Consider the following 17921-nt stretch of genomic DNA (forward strand, 5'->3'; position numbering starts at 1 on the left):
CATTTTACTGACCTTTTCTAATACATATGTAAGAACATCAATTCTAATAACAAAAAATTTAGGGGAGTAAAGATGAGGATACAATCCGAACAAACCTGAGGATACATGAAAAGTTAATACCTGAGGTAATTTGACTTTTGAGAATATCATTTCAAGAATGTATTATACTGTGGTGCAAATAATTTATGAAGTAACTCAATAATTTGGTTTAAACCATATTTCCATTTTAAAAATGTATTCTAGGCAGTTACATATGCAGCAATGCCACATAAGAAAGATAAAGTTACTTCACAAGTGCAAAATCATGTCGTAAACGTTTTGCAGTCTTCGTGAGGCCCTTATTAGGAAGGTGTTGACATCAATATTGCCCTCATCCAAGTCAGCATAATGACCTCTCAAAGCAGCATCATTGGCTAAAGCACTGGTTCTTCTGGCAGAGCTAGCATCAAAGCCCCCATCTAAAACTTCTATGTCAAAGGCTGTTATGTCCTCAAGGTTATTGAGTGCATCTAGAATATGAAAAGGAAAATATAAAATATTTTAATCATTTCATGTGGACTATTTTTACTTGATGAAGGTGACTTCAGCCCAACAAGCCTCACACTAGCACTTTCAATAAAAATAAAAAGAGCTACTTACAAAGGAATACCCATGTCACAGGATGATCAGTCTTAAATTCTCTTCTCAGAGCTGCGTTAGAACTTTCGCATCTGTAAATTAAGGTTTGTATATAATTGCACGCTGCGCACTCAAAGAATATAAGATTTTAAAAAAATACACTACATACCCATTATTTGTTCGGTGTGGACATCTGTACACTGAAAACATCCTTAATCTAGATGGTATCAGCCAAGTAGAAGAAACATAAGTAAATAAATTTTCGAGATCAGGCCAGAAACCAAGGTCCACAGCACTTGCAGCTACACTTGCCAGTCCTTCAAAGATTGGTTCTCCAGCATGCCCATATGGAAGCAAAGCAAGCGCACAGAGCCTCCGTACCAGACTGTCAACATCTTCATTATCCCGAATGAGAACTGTCAACCCCATTTCCTTGGCCTTTCCAGCAATATCCTGTTCAACATTTTAAAGAAACTTATATTTCCAACACAAGTTGAGCCATTTAATTCGGCTCACTTACAACCATAGTTTTCTTAATAACTTCACTGGTTTCAATTTGTAAAAAAGGGTAATTACTTTGCTGCTATGAAAAAGACATCCATCCAGGTCCACATTTGGAAACACCGCTTCCCATGCATTAGCCTGGGCCATTTCAAAGTCAGCCATAACTTTTTGAGGACGGAAATTAGGTGCTACATCCTTCAGTGCTCTCAACGCAGCCTCATAGCATGGTTGCGTTTTAGACTGCATCAAAACTCTTACCAGAGGTAGAACCTATAAAAACTAAGTTACTAACAGCAAAACTAGGACAAAAATGTTTGAAGGTTGAGAAAACTACAAGCACTCACATGATGTCGCCGAATAGCAATTATGGACCAGATTTGTGCACATTGTCCCTTCAGAGCTGCTGGCACAGTTGAAAAAGTGCCATCACTGAATGCAGTATGGACTTGTCCACTGTTCAGATATTGAATGGCTCGATGTGAGGCAAATATCAGGACTCTTGTGCGTGTAGAAGACTGACCAAATTTCCCAAGATAAATATTATCTTCTTCATCCAGAGTCTTGGTGAGAAACTCGTACTGGTCTTGCTCTAAAATATCAGCCAGCTCACTCAACGTATGGGGAATATTTGGGAGTAGGGTGCTTCTCGCTCTGTCCATGGAAGGCCTCAATTTGGTGAAATGGAGTGAGATGATGGATTGTCTTGGACACCTGATTGCAAAGAAACAACACCAAAGGCAAAATAAGCATTTATAAACTCAACATTTTCATCTCCTTTCACTGCTTCCATTTACCTCAAATCTCGTCGCACTCTGTGGTATATTTCTCTCAGAGACTCATTTCCATTTTCACGTTTTCTGCATTCCTGAAGTACAAATGAACGGAACCTTCTGACATGTTTGATGTTCCAGTCCCTGTCATGATTATGACGATGCACTCCTGGGTGGAAATCTCTCCCCTCTGGATCTACACTGGCACGCCCTCTGCACCTCCTCTTCGCATAGTGTATGCATCTCAGAGAGAGCCGCCCTCCTCGCATAACACGGTTTTGGTGGTAGCTGAAGCCTTCATCTGAGTGCACATAAAATGTACCATCTCTCATACCGAACTCAACCGAAAAACCAGCCATAGTGACACCTGTCAAACAACACAAAACAGTCAAAAGAAAAAGAATGGACTTCATTACTTGACTGAAATCCAAGGCTCCACGAAGGACTGGCACCCACACATACCGGAATAGAGAGAAAAACACTAAAGAGCCCAGTCAAACAAATAAGGAACATATAGGAGAACTGGGAAAGTTCTACAGTACTAGCAGACGACTGAGTGGGCGTTTCCAAACCTACACAAGGCGAATATTCCATTTAAATCTATGGGTAAAAGCCATGGTCAACACACAAGAGACGCAAAAGAAAAAAAAAATCGAAAATAACGAAACACACTCTGTGCAAAACGATAAATCACACATGGGGGGAAAAAATGGGTAAATAACAACAGGTGCTAGCGCTCAGCTCGGATGTCGGCTTGCTTACAAGCTGGCAACATGGCGGAAATACGGAAACCGAAAGAATGAGCGCGAGAAAAGGATTCACACAAATTAAAATAATAAATCGTTCTGTAAAATAAATAAATGTTTTCAATAATTATGTTTTAAGGCACGAAAGATCAAAGGCAAGACACGGTTCATCATGTTGCTGTTGGCACGCTTTGTCTTCAAACAAGTGTGAACTTGCAGCTTGGAAGGTTTCGCGCCTCTTTCTCTCTGTCTCTCTCTCTCTCTCTCTCTCTCATCCTAGCTAGGCAAGCAGCACGGCAACGGGCACGAAGTGAAGAAAGTATCGCCCGCGTTTGTTATCCTAAAAGTCCATTATCTCTTTGTCATTTATCTGCCCGTTATTGAAATCAAGCACGTTTGCAGTAGCATTGTAAGTGTCGTCCTGATCTTGGTGAAGGTAAAACTACCATGCATGTATGGGGAGCGGGGGGATGTTGGGGATGTGAGGGGTGCACACCGACTCTGCTTACTTGCTTGCTTACTAACCAATCCGCTGACAAATGTACCTGTTATGCTTTATGTCGATCAAAGGCTTCTTAACCCACACTTAAAGGCTCAAGTATGGTCATCATAATATATTGTTTGGGATGAAATGTAACACCACAGGGTGCTTGGGACGTAACGTTTTCGGACGCAACCAAATTTGCGGGCAAGGTGCCTAAAGAAGAATTAAAGAAAACCGTGAGGATGGCGCGGGTTGTACAAAAGCATGGACAAAGAAACTTTCAAAATTGTAGTGTTTCATTTCACCAATCATGATTTTATGAGGAGGGTCCATTTAAATTATGATCCAATTGATCCCGCATTCTAAAGGAAGGGTTAGGTCACATTATGTGGTTTGTTTATTATGCGCTTGGTGAACTCCGCTTTCCTTTCGAATTACAAATTAGTTCAACTCTAAGGGAAAACCTAAATTACTTCATGTAAAAATATTTACAATTTCTAAGTCAACTCCAGAATAATTTAGACAGTTATATTTGTTTTATTTTTTTAAATTATTGTATTAACTCACTGGGTGTGTAATTAATTACAGTTTCAATTGTTTCAGCTAACATCATGGAAGAATGGCATCAAAATTTTCTGCTACAGCAGCAGTTGATGCAGCAGCAACAGCAGCAACAACTACTGCTCCAACCGCTGCACCAACAGCCGATGCATCACCAACAACCAATGTTGCACCAGCAGGCAATGATGCATCATCAACCTACGCTGCATCAACAGCAGGCTGCATTAATGATGCAGCAGCAGGCAACAATGATGCCATACCAGTATTCAGGCATGCCAGCATTCAGCCATACCACTGTTCGACAGCCTCGCTATCCGCTTGTGAGTTAAAATGGTCTGGCAGTAGATGCAGAATTGTAGCAACAAGAAACTCTGCCTGGGTTCTGTGACAGTTATCACTGTGATGTTATCAAAGACAAATAATAGACTACCTCAAAAAGTTGCTCAAAAACAAAATTTTCAAATTATAGTCTTTAAAATATTTTTATATGAAAACAGTGGCTAGTTCAGTTTTAAGAAGGACGATAGTCCTTTTGAAAAACAAGAGCAGCCCACAAGGGCTGTGAGCAATATGAATAATTCTATGAAATTTTTCACAGGCAATGTACGAGAATGAACCAGTTCAGTGGCATTCACCAGTGACTTATGATCATCCTTTCCCTCATGTAAGTGCAACCCACGCTGCTTTTTTAATCTCATCCTCTATCTTTGTATCTTGCTTTTAACTTCCTCTCTTTTTCACAGGCACCAAAAATTAAAACTGAACAAGCTGTTGATGTCAAGACAGTAAAAGTAGAAGAAATATCTGAAGAAAATTTTAAGTTTCATGAACAAAACCAGATACCAAAGAGAGATGAAGGAGAGGTGGAGAACGCAAAGAGAGCTTCATCAGCTGAAAAATTGAAGCTTGACGACCAAATTCAGAAATTTAAGAGAGATGAAGAAGAGATCGAAAACACAAAGAGGGCTTTGTCAGTTGAAAAGACGAAGTTTGAAGAAGACAGAGAGAAATTAAAGAGAGATGAAGAAGAGATCGAAAACACAAAGAGAGCTTTGTCTGTTGAAAAGATGAAGTTTGAAGAAGACAGAGAGAAATTAAAGAGAGATGAAGAAGACATAGAAAAGAGACAGAGAGCTTTATCAGCTGAAAAGATGAATATTGAAGAGCAAATTCAGAAATTTAAGAGAGATGAAGAAGAGATCGAAAACACAAAGAGGGCTTTGTCAGTTGAAAAGACGAAGTTCGAAGAAGACAGAGAGAAATTAAAGAGAGATGAAGAAGAGATCGAAAACACAAAGAGAGCTTTGTCTGTTGAAAAGATGAAGTTTGAAGAAGACAGAGAGAAATTAAAGAGAGATGAAGAAGACATAGAAAAGAGACAGAGAGCTTTATCAGCTGAAAAGATGAATATTGAAGAGCAAATTCAGAAACTTAAGAGGGATGAAGATGAGATGGAAAACACAAAGAGAGCTTTTTCATTTGAAAAGATGAAGATTGAGGAGCAAATTCAGAAACTTAAGAAAGATGAACAAGAGATGGAAAACACAAAGAGAGCTTTAGCAGTTGGACAGATGAAGATTGAGGAGCAAATTCAGAAACTTAAGAAAGATGAACAAGAGATGGAAAACACAAAGAGAGCTTTAGCAGTTGAAAAGATGAAGTTTGAAGAAGACAGAGAGAAATTAAAGAATGATGAAGAAAACTTTTTAATAACCAAAAATGAATTTGAAGAATATAAGACCAAGATTGAAAGGCAGTTAGATTCGGAGAAAGAGCAGCTGCAGGAGTACATAGATGAGGTCGGAGAAGAACTTAAGTTTGAAAAAAACACGATTGAAGATTTACGAAAAAAACTGATGTTGGAGCAGGAGCAAGCAAAGCAGGATCAGAAAAAAACAAAGGTAAGATCAACTAGAATCAAAACACATTTTTATGACACTTATTCATCCAAGATTATTGTGCATAATCTCCTTTTCTTTTCTCCATGTTCAGCGAGGAAGTCCGGATCAGGATGACGACGATATTGATGATGATGATGAAGATGATGAAGATGATGAAAACGAGGCTTTGGAAGAGGAGGGGATTAGTAAGTCCAACCCTGCTTACAATCAATTCCTTGTAAGTCGCAAAGCCACTGTGTCTTAAATTCTTATACTAAGTTATATCTTTAGTAATTATTTTTGAATATTTATTTAGGCAGACCTTAAGACAAGATTGGAAAAAAACAAAAAGGTTGAGGATTCTAAAGCTGAGCAACAGGTAATTGAGACTGCTTTTCCTATCTTGAATGTATTTAGCATGCTGAGAACCTTTCTAACATTTTATTTTAAATTCTATCTCATAGACTAAAGTAAAAACCCGCAGCAAGAAGAAGGCTGATGGTAAGCTTTCAGCACCTGAAATTGAGGTGTGGCATGTGAGTTTCAATTGCGTAATGAATTAACTTTATTTCAGCAGATGATGAAGAAGATAGTGGGCCTGCCAAAAAGGGGCGAGGAGCAGGAACCTCTAGTGGAGACTCAGGTAAATTTTAATTTAATTCTCATTCAAAGTCCAGCCTTCCAGTGTCCTCTAGCTTTGCAGGTTTTAGGTTTCAGTAATAAAGTGGTGTAAAAAATGTTACATTTTGGAAACCTTGCTGCCTTTTCATGTTTGTTTCTGTAAAAAAAAAATCAATAAATCACTATTTTACTGAGACTGATAGCTTGCCATTTGCAACGCCGTTTGTTATCTTGATTTTTCTGTTCACTTCTAGAAACAAAGTCCAAAAGAGTGGGAGCTGGGAGACCAAAAGGTTCCAAGAATGTGGGCCCCTCCAAAGCCAAACTGGCAGAAGAATTAAACAAAATTAAGCAATCTAAGAAAAAATAAGTAAATTACTTGCCACTGGGAATTTTTGTTATTGATTAATCTAATCACTCATTATTGTGAATAAAACTTTCGAATCACATGCCACTGGTTTATTGCTGACACCTTTCCTGCTATGGGTTGAGTCGAATTGCTTACATCTGTTGGACACTTGTATAAATTGTCAAATTATTATTATTAATATAAGAATTATAAAAAATAATGTTTTATTTTTAATTAGTCATCGAGGTGCTTGATTATGACCCTGACTTCATCTCAAATTATAAGGGTGAAATTTACTATCAAGTAGAAGGTATGATTTACTTTAACATTCCATCTGACACTCTAGGTATAGTTGATTTGACAAATGAGGAGCTGCCAAATTTTAGTGGAGAGCTTCAGATTCCGGACGATGAATCAGAAGGTATTAAAATGTTCTCAATAATTTTGGCTATATTTTTGATGGCATTAACTTTGATCTATTCTTTTTAGATGAGGATGATGAAGCAAGGGAAAAAAAGATAAGAGACCAGATGTTGCAGGAACTAAATACAATGCCACCTGACATGCTATTGCAAGACAATGTAAGTACCGCATAAAAAGCATGTTTATGATTTTTTTTTTCACACGTCTTTTGTCAATGAGTCTTCAAATCAGTATTTATCCATTTTAAATTTCACAGGAAAGAGACTCGCTGCGAATGGAGGCCATCGCTCTTTTAAATGAAGTGAAGAGCTCTGAGTGTAAAATCCACCTTAAAAATATTTTGTCACGGAAGGTAAAGAACGACCGGATGGATCTCTACATTCAAACCAACTTACGGCAAGGGGATTCTGGCTTTGGGCCATTGAATCCCTTTCAGGATTTGGTAAGTACCTCACAATTCTACACAAAAGAACCCATGAATTCACAAAGTGGAATAGTTGTTGAAAGTTCATATTTTTTTTCTTGTTGCAGACTGATCAGTTCCTTACCATAATTGATGACTACTTCCCCAAAGAAGCTCCATTTGTTAAATTAGATGTACTTATTCCTGAAGTCAGTGTACATTTTAATAATCACTTTAAATTGAATTTATAAGACTTGCATCACTTGTCTGTAACAACTCCTTCTTTCCAACAGGCCATTATTTATGCTTACCAGGCAGTGCATAAGTGTTCATATGAAGACGCAGATGAGAAGGTTTTCGAGAACCTAAAATTTTAAGTTTTACTGACAACCAGATGAAATCCAAAATCTGAGGAACTGGTTAACTTCAAGAAAGCGATGGAACACCTCTACAGTATGGAATCAACAATACAGAAAATTTGAGTCTTTGTTTATTAAAATGTGCTGTGTCCCCTAAAATTCTTCGTTCTCAGGCAGTGTCATTAATAAATCAATCGAATGGCTATGTGAATTCTTAATTAAGTGTTGAGTTGTGGAGGTTGGGTGATGGAGGGGATCATGTGGTAATTAGAAACAATATAAAGAAAACAAATTTTACTGCACATGATGAACTTACACACAAACAAAGGGAACAGCCAACATCCTGAGAGGACTTAAATGAAAATAGAAATTAAAACCAGCCATATAGACACATAAGGATACTAGTTTCAATGCGAGAAACAATCATTTATAATAAAGAGGGACAGTTGCTGAACATTTCCTCCATCTCAAACAGAAGTATTCAGGGAACCACAATGACCCCACAATCACACAGCTTAAGGCTGTCCTTTGTCCTCACTAACCCGCAACTCTATTCACTGCCTCTCGAAACAAAACCACCAGGACAGACTAATATTAGAGAGAACAGTGTGCAATGGTTACTCGTTGGTTCTATCAACACCATCAACAAAGACCGGTACAATACCTGCCATGCAGTGTTCTTGCCAAAAATAAAAAGGCTCCACTACCACATCAACCTCTGCACACAACAAAGTAAAACACACAAGGCTCGACAGAAACAGAAAAGTACACGAGTCCAAGAAAGCCATGAAAACCTCGCACAAACTATTGCTGCCAAAGCTCAGATAGAACCATAAAAGATTACAAGCTATGAAAAGGCACATATCAAAGCAATACCAAAACGAATTTAAGCAAGCAAAAGAGACTGAGCTCTCAGAACAAGTGGAATGAGTACAGGACGTTATCAGAACAGACCACAAAGCACCAAAAAAAAAGCCCAAAGCAACGACTGATGCACTGCTAATGCAGAAAGACAAGCTCTTTTCTTTCTTTTTCTTTTTTTTTGGTGGAAAAAAAAATGGAAGGAAACCCTGCCAACTACAGTAACAACCTTGATTCCACAGACCAAGAAAAGCAGAAAAGGTGTCTATAAAATGAGACAAGCACAACACTAATATGGAGAGATGATGTTACCAGTGAAACAGGGCAAGCTTTCTATTATGAGATTATGAGCTACAAAGAGGCATAGGAAATAAGGCCCAATGCAAGACTGGATAAAAGATTATTTAAAAGCAAGCACACTAAGAAAGCAAACTAAAGGGGAACAAGCATATGAAATTTATACCATACCACACCACAGGGAAGCTCAACACTAAAGCACCTCTCACCCACATAACAGCAGCTAGCAACATAATAAAACAATCCAAAATCCCTCCACCACAGAAAACATGGGTCATGCCTCCAGTACATGTTCTATTTTGATGAAGTCCATTAGTAAAACAAAACCTTCATAATGGGAGCAAAGACATGGGGATGTCAGAAAAATAAAATAATCAAATATGTGCATTGAAATTGAGAGCATTTCAAAAACAAACACAAACTCATCAGGCCTTTCAAAAACACTGAATAAAGCCTATCTTGAGCTCAAAATGCAAAGGCAAATTCAAACCCCACTGGTATCGACTGAAACTTTAACCAGAACTGTCACCCATTGTTTCCATAGGCAGGGCCTTTGAACCATACAGGCACCATAAAGTAATAACTATCAATACAACATGAACCAGGTAAAAATGTCATCTAAAGAAAAGACTGCCACCATAAAAGAAAAGGGAAGCCACCAAAGGAGTCCAAGCAGACAGATAAGCATAGCACTAGGATGGTATTCAAGACAATACAACATGAACCAGGTAAAAATGTCATCTAAAGAAAAGACTGCCACCATAAAAGAAAAGGGAAGCCACCAAAGGAGTCCAAGCAGACAGATAAGCATAGCACTAGGATGGTATTCAAGACAATACAACATGAACCAGGTAAAAATGTCATCTAAAGAAAAGACTGCCACCATAAAAGAAAAGGGAAGCCACCAAAGGAGTCCAAGCAGACAGTTAAGCATAGCACTAGGATGGTATTCAAGCCAATACAACATGAACCAGGTAAAAATGTCATCTAAAGAAAAGACTGCCACCATAAAAGAAAGGGGAAGCCACCAAAGGAGTCCAAGCAGACAGATAAGCAAGATAGCAAAGCTGGTTTCGCAACACCATGCATAGCTAAATGCAGCATGACGCTACAAGGCCAACCATTCAAAACAACACAACAAAGAAGCCCATCAACTTCACAAGTCATATGCCAAAGCAGGTCAAGAAACAACATGATATGTCATCAATAGTAGTGGGCGCCACCACCAGGGAAAAAGCAACCCAATAAGAATGCAAACAAAAAACAAATTAGACAGATACCCAAGCGGTAACCACCAATGCAAAATATGCAGACCGCAAAGACTAAAGCAAGAGCTAAGCAGGCACACAAACAAACACATCCCCATTCAGTTGATCCGCTCTCTTCTGCAAGCTGCCGTGCTGATCCTCTTCATCAGCAAGGCGAAGTCTTCATCCTCTTGTTCGGCAACTTGTTGTCTGGAAGGCCACAGACTGAAGGTTCGGAACAGCAACATGACAGCTGCTCGCTCCTGCTGCTCCACCTCCACTCCCGTTGGTTGTCCTAAAATAAACCTGCAAGACAAAGGTGCTCCTAAAACTTTGTGTTCACATTTAAGGCAAGGTAATACCAAACATTGTAGCATCACACTGAACTGACCTTCGACTGGAACAGCATAGGTCCAGAGAAACGTAGAAAATCCTCACTGTGACACCGGTTGGCAAACCCCATTTCTCCATAGTGATGTCGCAGGGACACCCACAGCAGTAGCATGTTCGACAATGAGTCCTGCTGAAACAAAAGAAACAGACCCATCCCAATGTAACGCAAACTTTAAAACGAAACATGAATGCAAACACACGTTGAACTGGTATATAACTAAACATACCTCAGGCCAGTAGCAGGAGCATTCTTCAACAATGAAGGAAGAAGCAGCATTCCAATTTCTGGTCCAGGGAGGATGGTCATTTGTCGATGAGTGCCACAGGCTGACTGGCAGAAACCTCCAACGCCATCACCTGTAATCACCGAGCATTTCAGAAACAGTACAAGGCAAGACTTGGCATGAAAGCAGTGCACTGCAAGCCGTGCAAACTATGCAGCTCGAATTGGGAGACGAAATGGAAGAAATCCATTGGCATTAGCAAGAGTTTCAAACAGCTTTTCAGAAGAATGGTCTAGACCAGTCCAGCAGTGCATAGGCTTTGGAGGTTAGGGCCGCGATATTCTTTAACCTCCTCTAACTAGTAATGCGACAAGGCGCCAGTAACGGTACGTGGGGAGCACAGAAACGACAGTAAGAAATAAGAAAATTGCACCAGTAAACAATCGGCCACAACTTCATCGAAAACCACAAAAGCCCAAATTGAAAGTTGCTTTAATACGTGAAGCGCGCTTGCCTGAGCGTGTATGTATGAGCTACACGACTCGAAAAAGACACGTTCAGATGCTTCTGAAGGCAGATAGTAAAGGTGAATGCGTGCGGAAGCAGTCGAAACGATCAAAACTGAGTCAACAAACCTTTCGGTAACCGCCATCATACACAAAGCACTCTCAACCCGTCCTGACGAGCAGCTGGGGGTGCACCGTTACGATCGATACGTTCACCTCACCTCAAAAACAGCCAAACCAAACCACAATTTCAAACTACGTTTGAAATGTAAAACCGTTACATCGTTCAGACTTAAGACTTGTTCGTACGTGCGGCAGGTAGCAACAGGCAAGGCAGCCATTACACCCTCCTTCTCCCCTTTCCCCTCTCCCTCCACCGGCCGCCGGCGGCCACCAGCGTCGCTGCCAACGTAACTGCTTGAATTCTCGTCCTTACAATTTTCACGCGCCGTTTCAGGGCGATGATTCAATTTTCGGTTTGGTAGAGAAGCGCGCAGTATTTTTTTCGATTTTATTGACCCTAAATCGTGCACTGATCGATAGAGAATACGTGAGTGAGTAATCTGGGGGGTGGGGAAATTTCTCGCGTCACCAGCAGAAGACAGACGAGTCGTCAGCGATGTAACGCAGAGTAGAGTTAATTTGAAAAAGAAAACAGAAAACAAATTATCTGACCGATATTTTAGACTTCTAAGCTATCATATTACAGTGATTTCTATTGACGGAGAGCCATCCAGAGGGCTGGCAACGAATATGTTTCAACCAAAGTCGGGTCAAAGTGGTTAACATAACCCACCACTTGTGTTCCATTTCGTTGATGAATTTGATGGACTCATAGAGAGATGTGGAACTGCACTATGGTGCAGGGCTGAAAACGGAGCTTGAGGGCCGCTCCCCAGTAGTTTCTTGAACTTTCTTTCAAAGCAACTGTGGCAAATCAAGATGTTGATGCTTGTGTTGATGCTGACTCCAGTGTCGCTTTTCCATCGCTCAATACTGAGAGTCAGCATAGTGATGGTGTAAACCAGAGCAGATATGGAGACACTTCCACTTTCTCAGGCAGTTTCTGTACTGAGGAAATTTTTTTTATTTCTGTTTCAGAACTATAAAGACTGTAGCAAACAGCTTAGTGTCACCGCTCCAGAATGCTTTGAGGACAGTCATATCCAAAGCGTTGCCACATAACTTGAGCGCATTGAGTGTTTGCATTACGCTTCACCATCAGTGATCATCTACCAACCAGAATTTCTCAAGCTTCATTCTGATTTCTTTTCCGGAGATTGCAGAAGCATGATGGGCTGCAACGCAAAGGGCATTCTGCTTGGGGAATGGCTTCTCTTCTTACAGATGTTTATTGCTCATAAAGTATGAAAAACTTATCAGACTGTGTGTCTGTATATACAGGACTCTAGGTTTTATCCTTAAATATTTTTTTTTAAGTCATAGTAACTTAGTTTTAGGCTGGCCTCAATGGAGCACATACATTGCATACAAAAGTTAAAAAGTTAATTCCAAAGGCAAAAGGCAATGTACTATTTCTCTTCTGCATTCCAGATGAATGTTAGCTCGGTGGTCTACTTGATTAGAAATGCTGTCCTTTCATTTTTTAATAACTATGGGCCGACTTGTAAGTGGAATCCCCTCACACATCAAACAACTACAAATCAGGACTAAATGACCAAAAGTCATTTACGTAATCATTTTCTACCAACAAAATAATGATGGCAGGACACTGTTGCGATTGCTTCCCACATGTGAAGCAGCATTGAAGATATCAGAACGCCAAGAAACATCAAACAACCCGAAACGCCTGTTGCGGCGGGCGTAGGCAACCCCTCGCACACGGGTGCCGCTCGGCTGCCTACCCGGCAGGCGTTCCGTCCGCGCGCCGTCCGCGCGGCTAGCGCGGCTGCATAGCCGGCGTAATGCAGCCGCGTCTGTCGCGCTCAAGCAGCTGCGGCGGGGAAAGTGGTCCGCGTGAGGGAGACGGCTTAGGTGACGTGTGTGCGGAACACAGGCTCGAAACATCCCCGTGAACGCCAAGCATGCCGTAACCCTGATGACTGATTCCGAGAGTCGTCTTCGTCGCTCTGTCTCTCTGGCGCCTATTCTGGACGCCCCATGAGTGCGAGAGAGACAGAGCGACGCAAACGACTGTTGGAACCAGTCTGCTGGCGGCCAGGCGACAAGCATATCACGGCCTCGGCCGCGACCACTACGCGGGCTACACGTACTGGCCAATGTCAAGAAGGCCCCGGTGAACAAGTCGAAACCGGCGCGCGCGCTGCGCTGCGCGGTCAAGCATAACCCGAGCCGAGCCAGAACCTAGGTCTTTGGTTGTCGAGCCGATCAGGAGCTATCTCGGACACCCAACACCGTGCATTTACCTCCCGGAGAAGCGATGCAGGCTCGAACATAGTGCCGGCCGGGGCGCCTGCCGCATTGGAGGTAGGCAACTCTCGCGCACGGATGTCGACTTGCTGCCTGCCCAGCAAGGCGTTCCGTCCGAGGCCGCGAACGACCACCGCTCCAAAACGATATGTGTCAGGCAGAACGAGGTGCAGGGGGCCGCACAGCACAGTAGGCACAGAGGACCGGTGCAGGCGGCCAAAACTCAAGACGCGTTTTGGGCTCCAGAGTCGCCAAATGGGACTCGAACCGACCGTGTGACCCCACCAATGGATTCCTCGTTCGCAGAGCAATCCAGTGGTGGGGTCACACGTTCGCATCGAGACCCATTTAGCGACTCTGGGGCTCAAGACGCGTCCAGAGTTTTGGCCGCCTCCACCGAACTTCTGGCCCACTGTGCACCGCCAAGAAGCCAAGCCCACCGGCAGCACACTCTTGTTGCCTTCCCTACGGTGACGTTATGGTCAGCATCGCGTCGCGCAGGGCGAACTGCGCTCATGGCAACACTGAGTACGGGGCAATTAGTACACATGCGAACACTACACTCTAAATGTAGGGTGCCCAGAAACTGGGCGCCTTTGTCGCCCGCCCCACTTTTTAGGGTGCCAAATGTCGCCCAGTTTCTGGGCACCTTTGTCGCCCAGTCTCGGGGTGGACAAACCATTAAGAAACCTGCCTTCTCCCATGGCTCAGCAGCGACTGAGGTGCCGAAGGTGCCCAGAATCTAGGCACCTTGGTCTCCCAGGCTCTAGGCACTTGAGCATGCTCTACCATGGGAGAGGGCCGGTTACTGTATGATTTGTCCAGCCCGAGACTGGGCGACAAAGGTGCCCAGAAACTGGGCGACATTTGGCACCCTAGAAAGTGGGGCGGGCGACAAAGGCGCCCAGTTGCTGGGCACCCCATATTTAGAGTGTAGTGATTCACCCCTCGACACAGACGCGAGGCGGCCAGCGGCGGCGACCGATGCGCCGGCTCGGGGAGCCACCGCGCCGACCGCGAGGCAAACCCAGCCGCGCCGAGCCAAGTTACTGACAGGCATCAGGCGGGTCTTGTCGCGCTCTTTCTTCCCATTAGCAGTTTACGAGTGCGAGAGAGATAGCTGTGTCGACTTTCGACTCGCTGACCGCGGCCTGTCGCGCTGGCGGGGGGTTCACCACTTAGCTCAGGAGTGTATACAGGATTTCTAAATACCAGTGATTTCTTACAAAATATCTGAGACACCTCTTTACTTTTGGTTAGCTGGGAGCATTTTTTGCCTATTTTTATAAGAGAACCCCAAAATCCGATAAAAACAGCGAATATCCAGTATTAGCATGAGATTACCAATGATTACTGGACGAAGTGTGCACATGATTTCCAGAGCGACTGACAGGCATCAGGCGGGTGACATCTTGCTCTCTCACTCCCATAAGCTGCCAAGGAGTGCGAGAGAGACAGCTGTGTCGACGGACGACTCGCTGGCAGCCACCTGCTTCTCACCCACCCGATCGCAGGCTTTGGTCATGCCCGTACAAAAAAAAACGTTAACGCTAACGCTAACGTGAAAGCAGATGATACTTATGAGAATGTTTATTTAAATGTATGAATGTGACATTTTGTCAATTTATGTCAAAGAGTAAACACTCGGAACTCTTTTTTTGACAAATTTCTTACGCATGGTAATTCATGAAAATGTCAATTTTAGAAGGGCAAAAAGGGCCGTGGGCGGATTGGATGCAAAACCGCCCCGGATCTATTACCTGTCGGTTTCTGCGATTCAGGGCAGACCACTACAGATTCTGCCATTTCAATTTACTGTGCAGGGACACTGCAGGAGCGGGGAAAAATCGGACAACCCTATAACCCTAGGCTAATGGGTAACAGTATTAGACAGTCTAAAATTAGGAAACCCAGTCTAAAAACTAGGGTGTCCTATTTTCCCCCACCCATGAGGTGAGGTGTGCGATTCTTCCTCGTCCTCTTGACCCTAACCGACGCTCACACCTCTCCCTCCACCCTTCCCACTGATCTCAAAGTGATCAATACACGATAGTTCAATATATTTATAATAAAAATATTGGGTAGGTCAACTTTTTTTGCGATTATTTATATTGGAATATAAATATTGCAATATTTATATTCCAATATTTTTATTAATATTTTTATTAATAAAAATATGGGTAGGTCAAAGAATGGGTAGGTCTAATGCACAGCTCCCTTGTAAGAAGGACTGCAAGGACAGGTAGGACGCATTGCAACCCCTGCATGGGGTCTGGGTACTGGGTAGGGAGGAGAGAGATGAGCGGAAACAGAGGGGGGGGGGATTAGCACACTGAAAATCAAATAGTGATACATCACACTCTCTGAGGGGTGAGACATAACTGTATCACCCCGGAAAAGGGTGATACTCAAATGTATCAACGAAGAAATGATCATACACGCATGTACTACCGAAAAAAAGGGTCGTACACAAATGTATCACCGGAAAAAGGGTGATACTTCCTCAGGAAAACAAGGGCAAATCTCGCCTTTTCTCACATTTTTTTCGGTGATACATGCGTGTACGACCATTTTATCGGTGATACATTTTAGTAGCACCCTTTTTCGGTGATACATTTTATTCTGCCAAAAATTGGTGCGATGTCTCACCCTTTGAATTACAGTGCCAGAAATTCCCCGAAAGGCCCCAGCCGCTCTTGCTGCGCGCCAGGTGATAACTGTATGGGCTTGCATTGGGCCTGCAGGTCTTACGTTAGCTTGGAAAGGTGTTTCTACTCCTTTAAGAAACTCCCTTATACTTTTAAATACAGCATTCTAGTCGTTGGCGATTGAAAAACGAAAAGAACAAAACCGGAAGGCGGGAAGAAAGAAAGTACGTGGCGAGCCTGGTTTCAAGGAGAAATATCGACAAATATCCTCAATTCCTGGGTTAAAAAATATTTGAAACAGACGAAAGTGCTTTTGGAGAATATACGCCTCTGACAACTCTAAATCTAGTCCACTCGCAGGAGTGGAAGTTTGTTGCCGATGCGAGTTCCAGATTTGTTCTTCTTCTAGTTCTTCGGTCGTGGACGACTAGAATGCTCTTTTGACACGAGTCTCAAGGTCGCAGTGCCAAATTGCTTTATTTGGTTACATAACACCTCTGTCAAAATACAGTGAAGCTTCGGCAAAATAACGAAGAAATTAGTAAGAATAGCATAAAAATTGACGTCTGGATCTTAAATGGAAGGTGTTCGATAGTCCGGCCACACTGCAAGAGTTGTCTTTTGTGGACGTGATGTCCAACAGACCATGCAACAGTCGCCCCGACAGTTTGGGATGGTGTGCGGGACCAAAACCCAAAAAAACTCTTGAAACTACGCGTTTTTTGGCACTTAACACCCAATCGTCGTCTGCGACTTTTTTGACGAGGGATAAGTAGAGTTGCGAACATTTGCGAACCGGTCGGGCACCGTGATGAGATAGTATGGTGACCCCACTTTCATGTCCATTTCGTCCGGCGATGCCGTTCGATGCCGTTTTCCTTCAAATCGACGTCAAACATGCGACTTCGTCTCGCCGCGCCACACCGCCGCTACCGCACCGCGCCCTCGGGAGAGGACGGCAGAGGCGCTACGCGCGCTGGCTACTCCAGCCAGCTCTGCCAGACACTGTGCCACACCAGACATCGTTTTGGACTGCCACCGATAGTGATACTTACAACTTCCGTGGTCATGCTGTTACGCCAAGACATGCATCGTTACGCAGGCCTCGGGTGCAGCCAGTATCAATTGGCGGCACAAGAGGCGCGTTTGGTCGTGTCCACGATTTGACCCGGTCCTGGAAGTTCCAGGACCGAAATGGCTGGTTTGGGTCGCGCGCACCTGTTTCCAGGACGGATCGCGACCAGGGTGAGGTTTAGTCCTGGAAACGGGTGCGCGACCCGAGTTTTCTGACCAGGTTCCAGGACCAAGCCCCACCCTGGTCGCTTACCGTCCTGGAAACGAGTGTTCCTGGCACCCTCGGGCTCGGGCAACCGCTTCCAGGTTTGTCGTCCGTCCTGGAAACGAGTTTACCGTAGAGCCGGACGGGCGTCACTCCCAGGTTCACCAGTCGTCCTGGAAACGAGTGCGCCTCAAACCTCTCGCCGTCTGCGCACCGCGCGCCCGGCAAGGAGGCAATCCCGCCACGCTGCCGCGTCCGGGTGGTAGAAGGGTGGCCTACCTCGCCCCTGTCAACTGTCACCTCCCTCTCCCTCCCCTCTCTCCTCCCCGCCCGTCCCCCGCCACCGCGCGACTGCCA

At 43.4% G+C, this 17921-nt stretch overlaps 3 protein-coding genes across 5 annotated transcripts; 1 reads left to right on the top strand and 2 right to left on the bottom strand.

Moving 5' to 3' along the window:
• Nucleotides 1-40: 40 nt before the first annotated feature.
• On the bottom strand, nucleotides 41-3045 carry LOC117649475. Of its 2 annotated transcripts, XM_034392315.1 has the most exons (8): nucleotides 2565-3045; nucleotides 2355-2464; nucleotides 1917-2259; nucleotides 1467-1833; nucleotides 1195-1392; nucleotides 788-1071; nucleotides 640-710; nucleotides 41-509 (listed from the first exon to the last, which is right to left on the bottom strand). In XM_034392315.1, the coding sequence occupies exons 3-8, from the start codon at nucleotides 2249-2251 to the stop codon at nucleotides 289-291; spliced, it is 1476 nt and encodes a 491-aa protein (XP_034248206.1). In that variant the 5' UTR covers nucleotides 2252-2259; nucleotides 2355-2464; nucleotides 2565-3045; the 3' UTR covers nucleotides 41-288. The 2 variants fall into 2 exon arrangements, with proteins under 2 accessions (XP_034248206.1, XP_034248205.1); XM_034392314.1 differs by lacking the exons at nucleotides 2355-2464; nucleotides 2565-3045 and having other exon boundaries at nucleotides 1917-2347.
• An 18-nt stretch (nucleotides 3046-3063) lies between these two features.
• Nucleotides 3064-7893, top strand: LOC117649474 (trichohyalin-like). Its single transcript, XM_034392313.1, has 13 exons — nucleotides 3064-3074; nucleotides 3726-4003; nucleotides 4282-4347; nucleotides 4427-5584; nucleotides 5676-5801; nucleotides 5880-5942; nucleotides 6028-6064; nucleotides 6138-6206; nucleotides 6880-6954; nucleotides 7023-7114; nucleotides 7213-7398; nucleotides 7488-7568; nucleotides 7653-7893. The coding sequence occupies exons 2-13, from the start codon at nucleotides 3734-3736 to the stop codon at nucleotides 7734-7736; spliced, it is 2307 nt and encodes a 768-aa protein (XP_034248204.1). The 5' UTR covers nucleotides 3064-3074; nucleotides 3726-3733; the 3' UTR covers nucleotides 7737-7893.
• Nucleotides 7894-7997: 104 nt separating this feature from the next.
• LOC117649476 lies at nucleotides 7998-11597 on the bottom strand. Of its 2 annotated transcripts, none has more exons than XM_034392318.1 (4): nucleotides 11376-11597; nucleotides 10744-10873; nucleotides 10515-10643; nucleotides 7998-10429 (listed from the first exon to the last, which is right to left on the bottom strand). In XM_034392318.1, the coding sequence occupies exons 2-4, from the start codon at nucleotides 10821-10823 to the stop codon at nucleotides 10243-10245; spliced, it is 396 nt and encodes a 131-aa protein (XP_034248209.1). In that variant the 5' UTR covers nucleotides 10824-10873; nucleotides 11376-11597; the 3' UTR covers nucleotides 7998-10242. The 2 variants fall into 2 exon arrangements, with proteins under 2 accessions (XP_034248209.1, XP_034248208.1); XM_034392317.1 differs by having other exon boundaries at nucleotides 10515-10646.
• Nucleotides 11598-17921: the final 6324 nt, after the last annotated feature.

Source organism: Thrips palmi, unplaced genomic scaffold (assembly GCF_012932325.1).
Source record: "Thrips palmi isolate BJ-2018 unplaced genomic scaffold, TpBJ-2018v1 HiC_scaffold_4, whole genome shotgun sequence".
Lineage (NCBI taxonomy): Eukaryota > Metazoa > Arthropoda > Insecta > Thysanoptera > Thripidae > Thrips > Thrips palmi.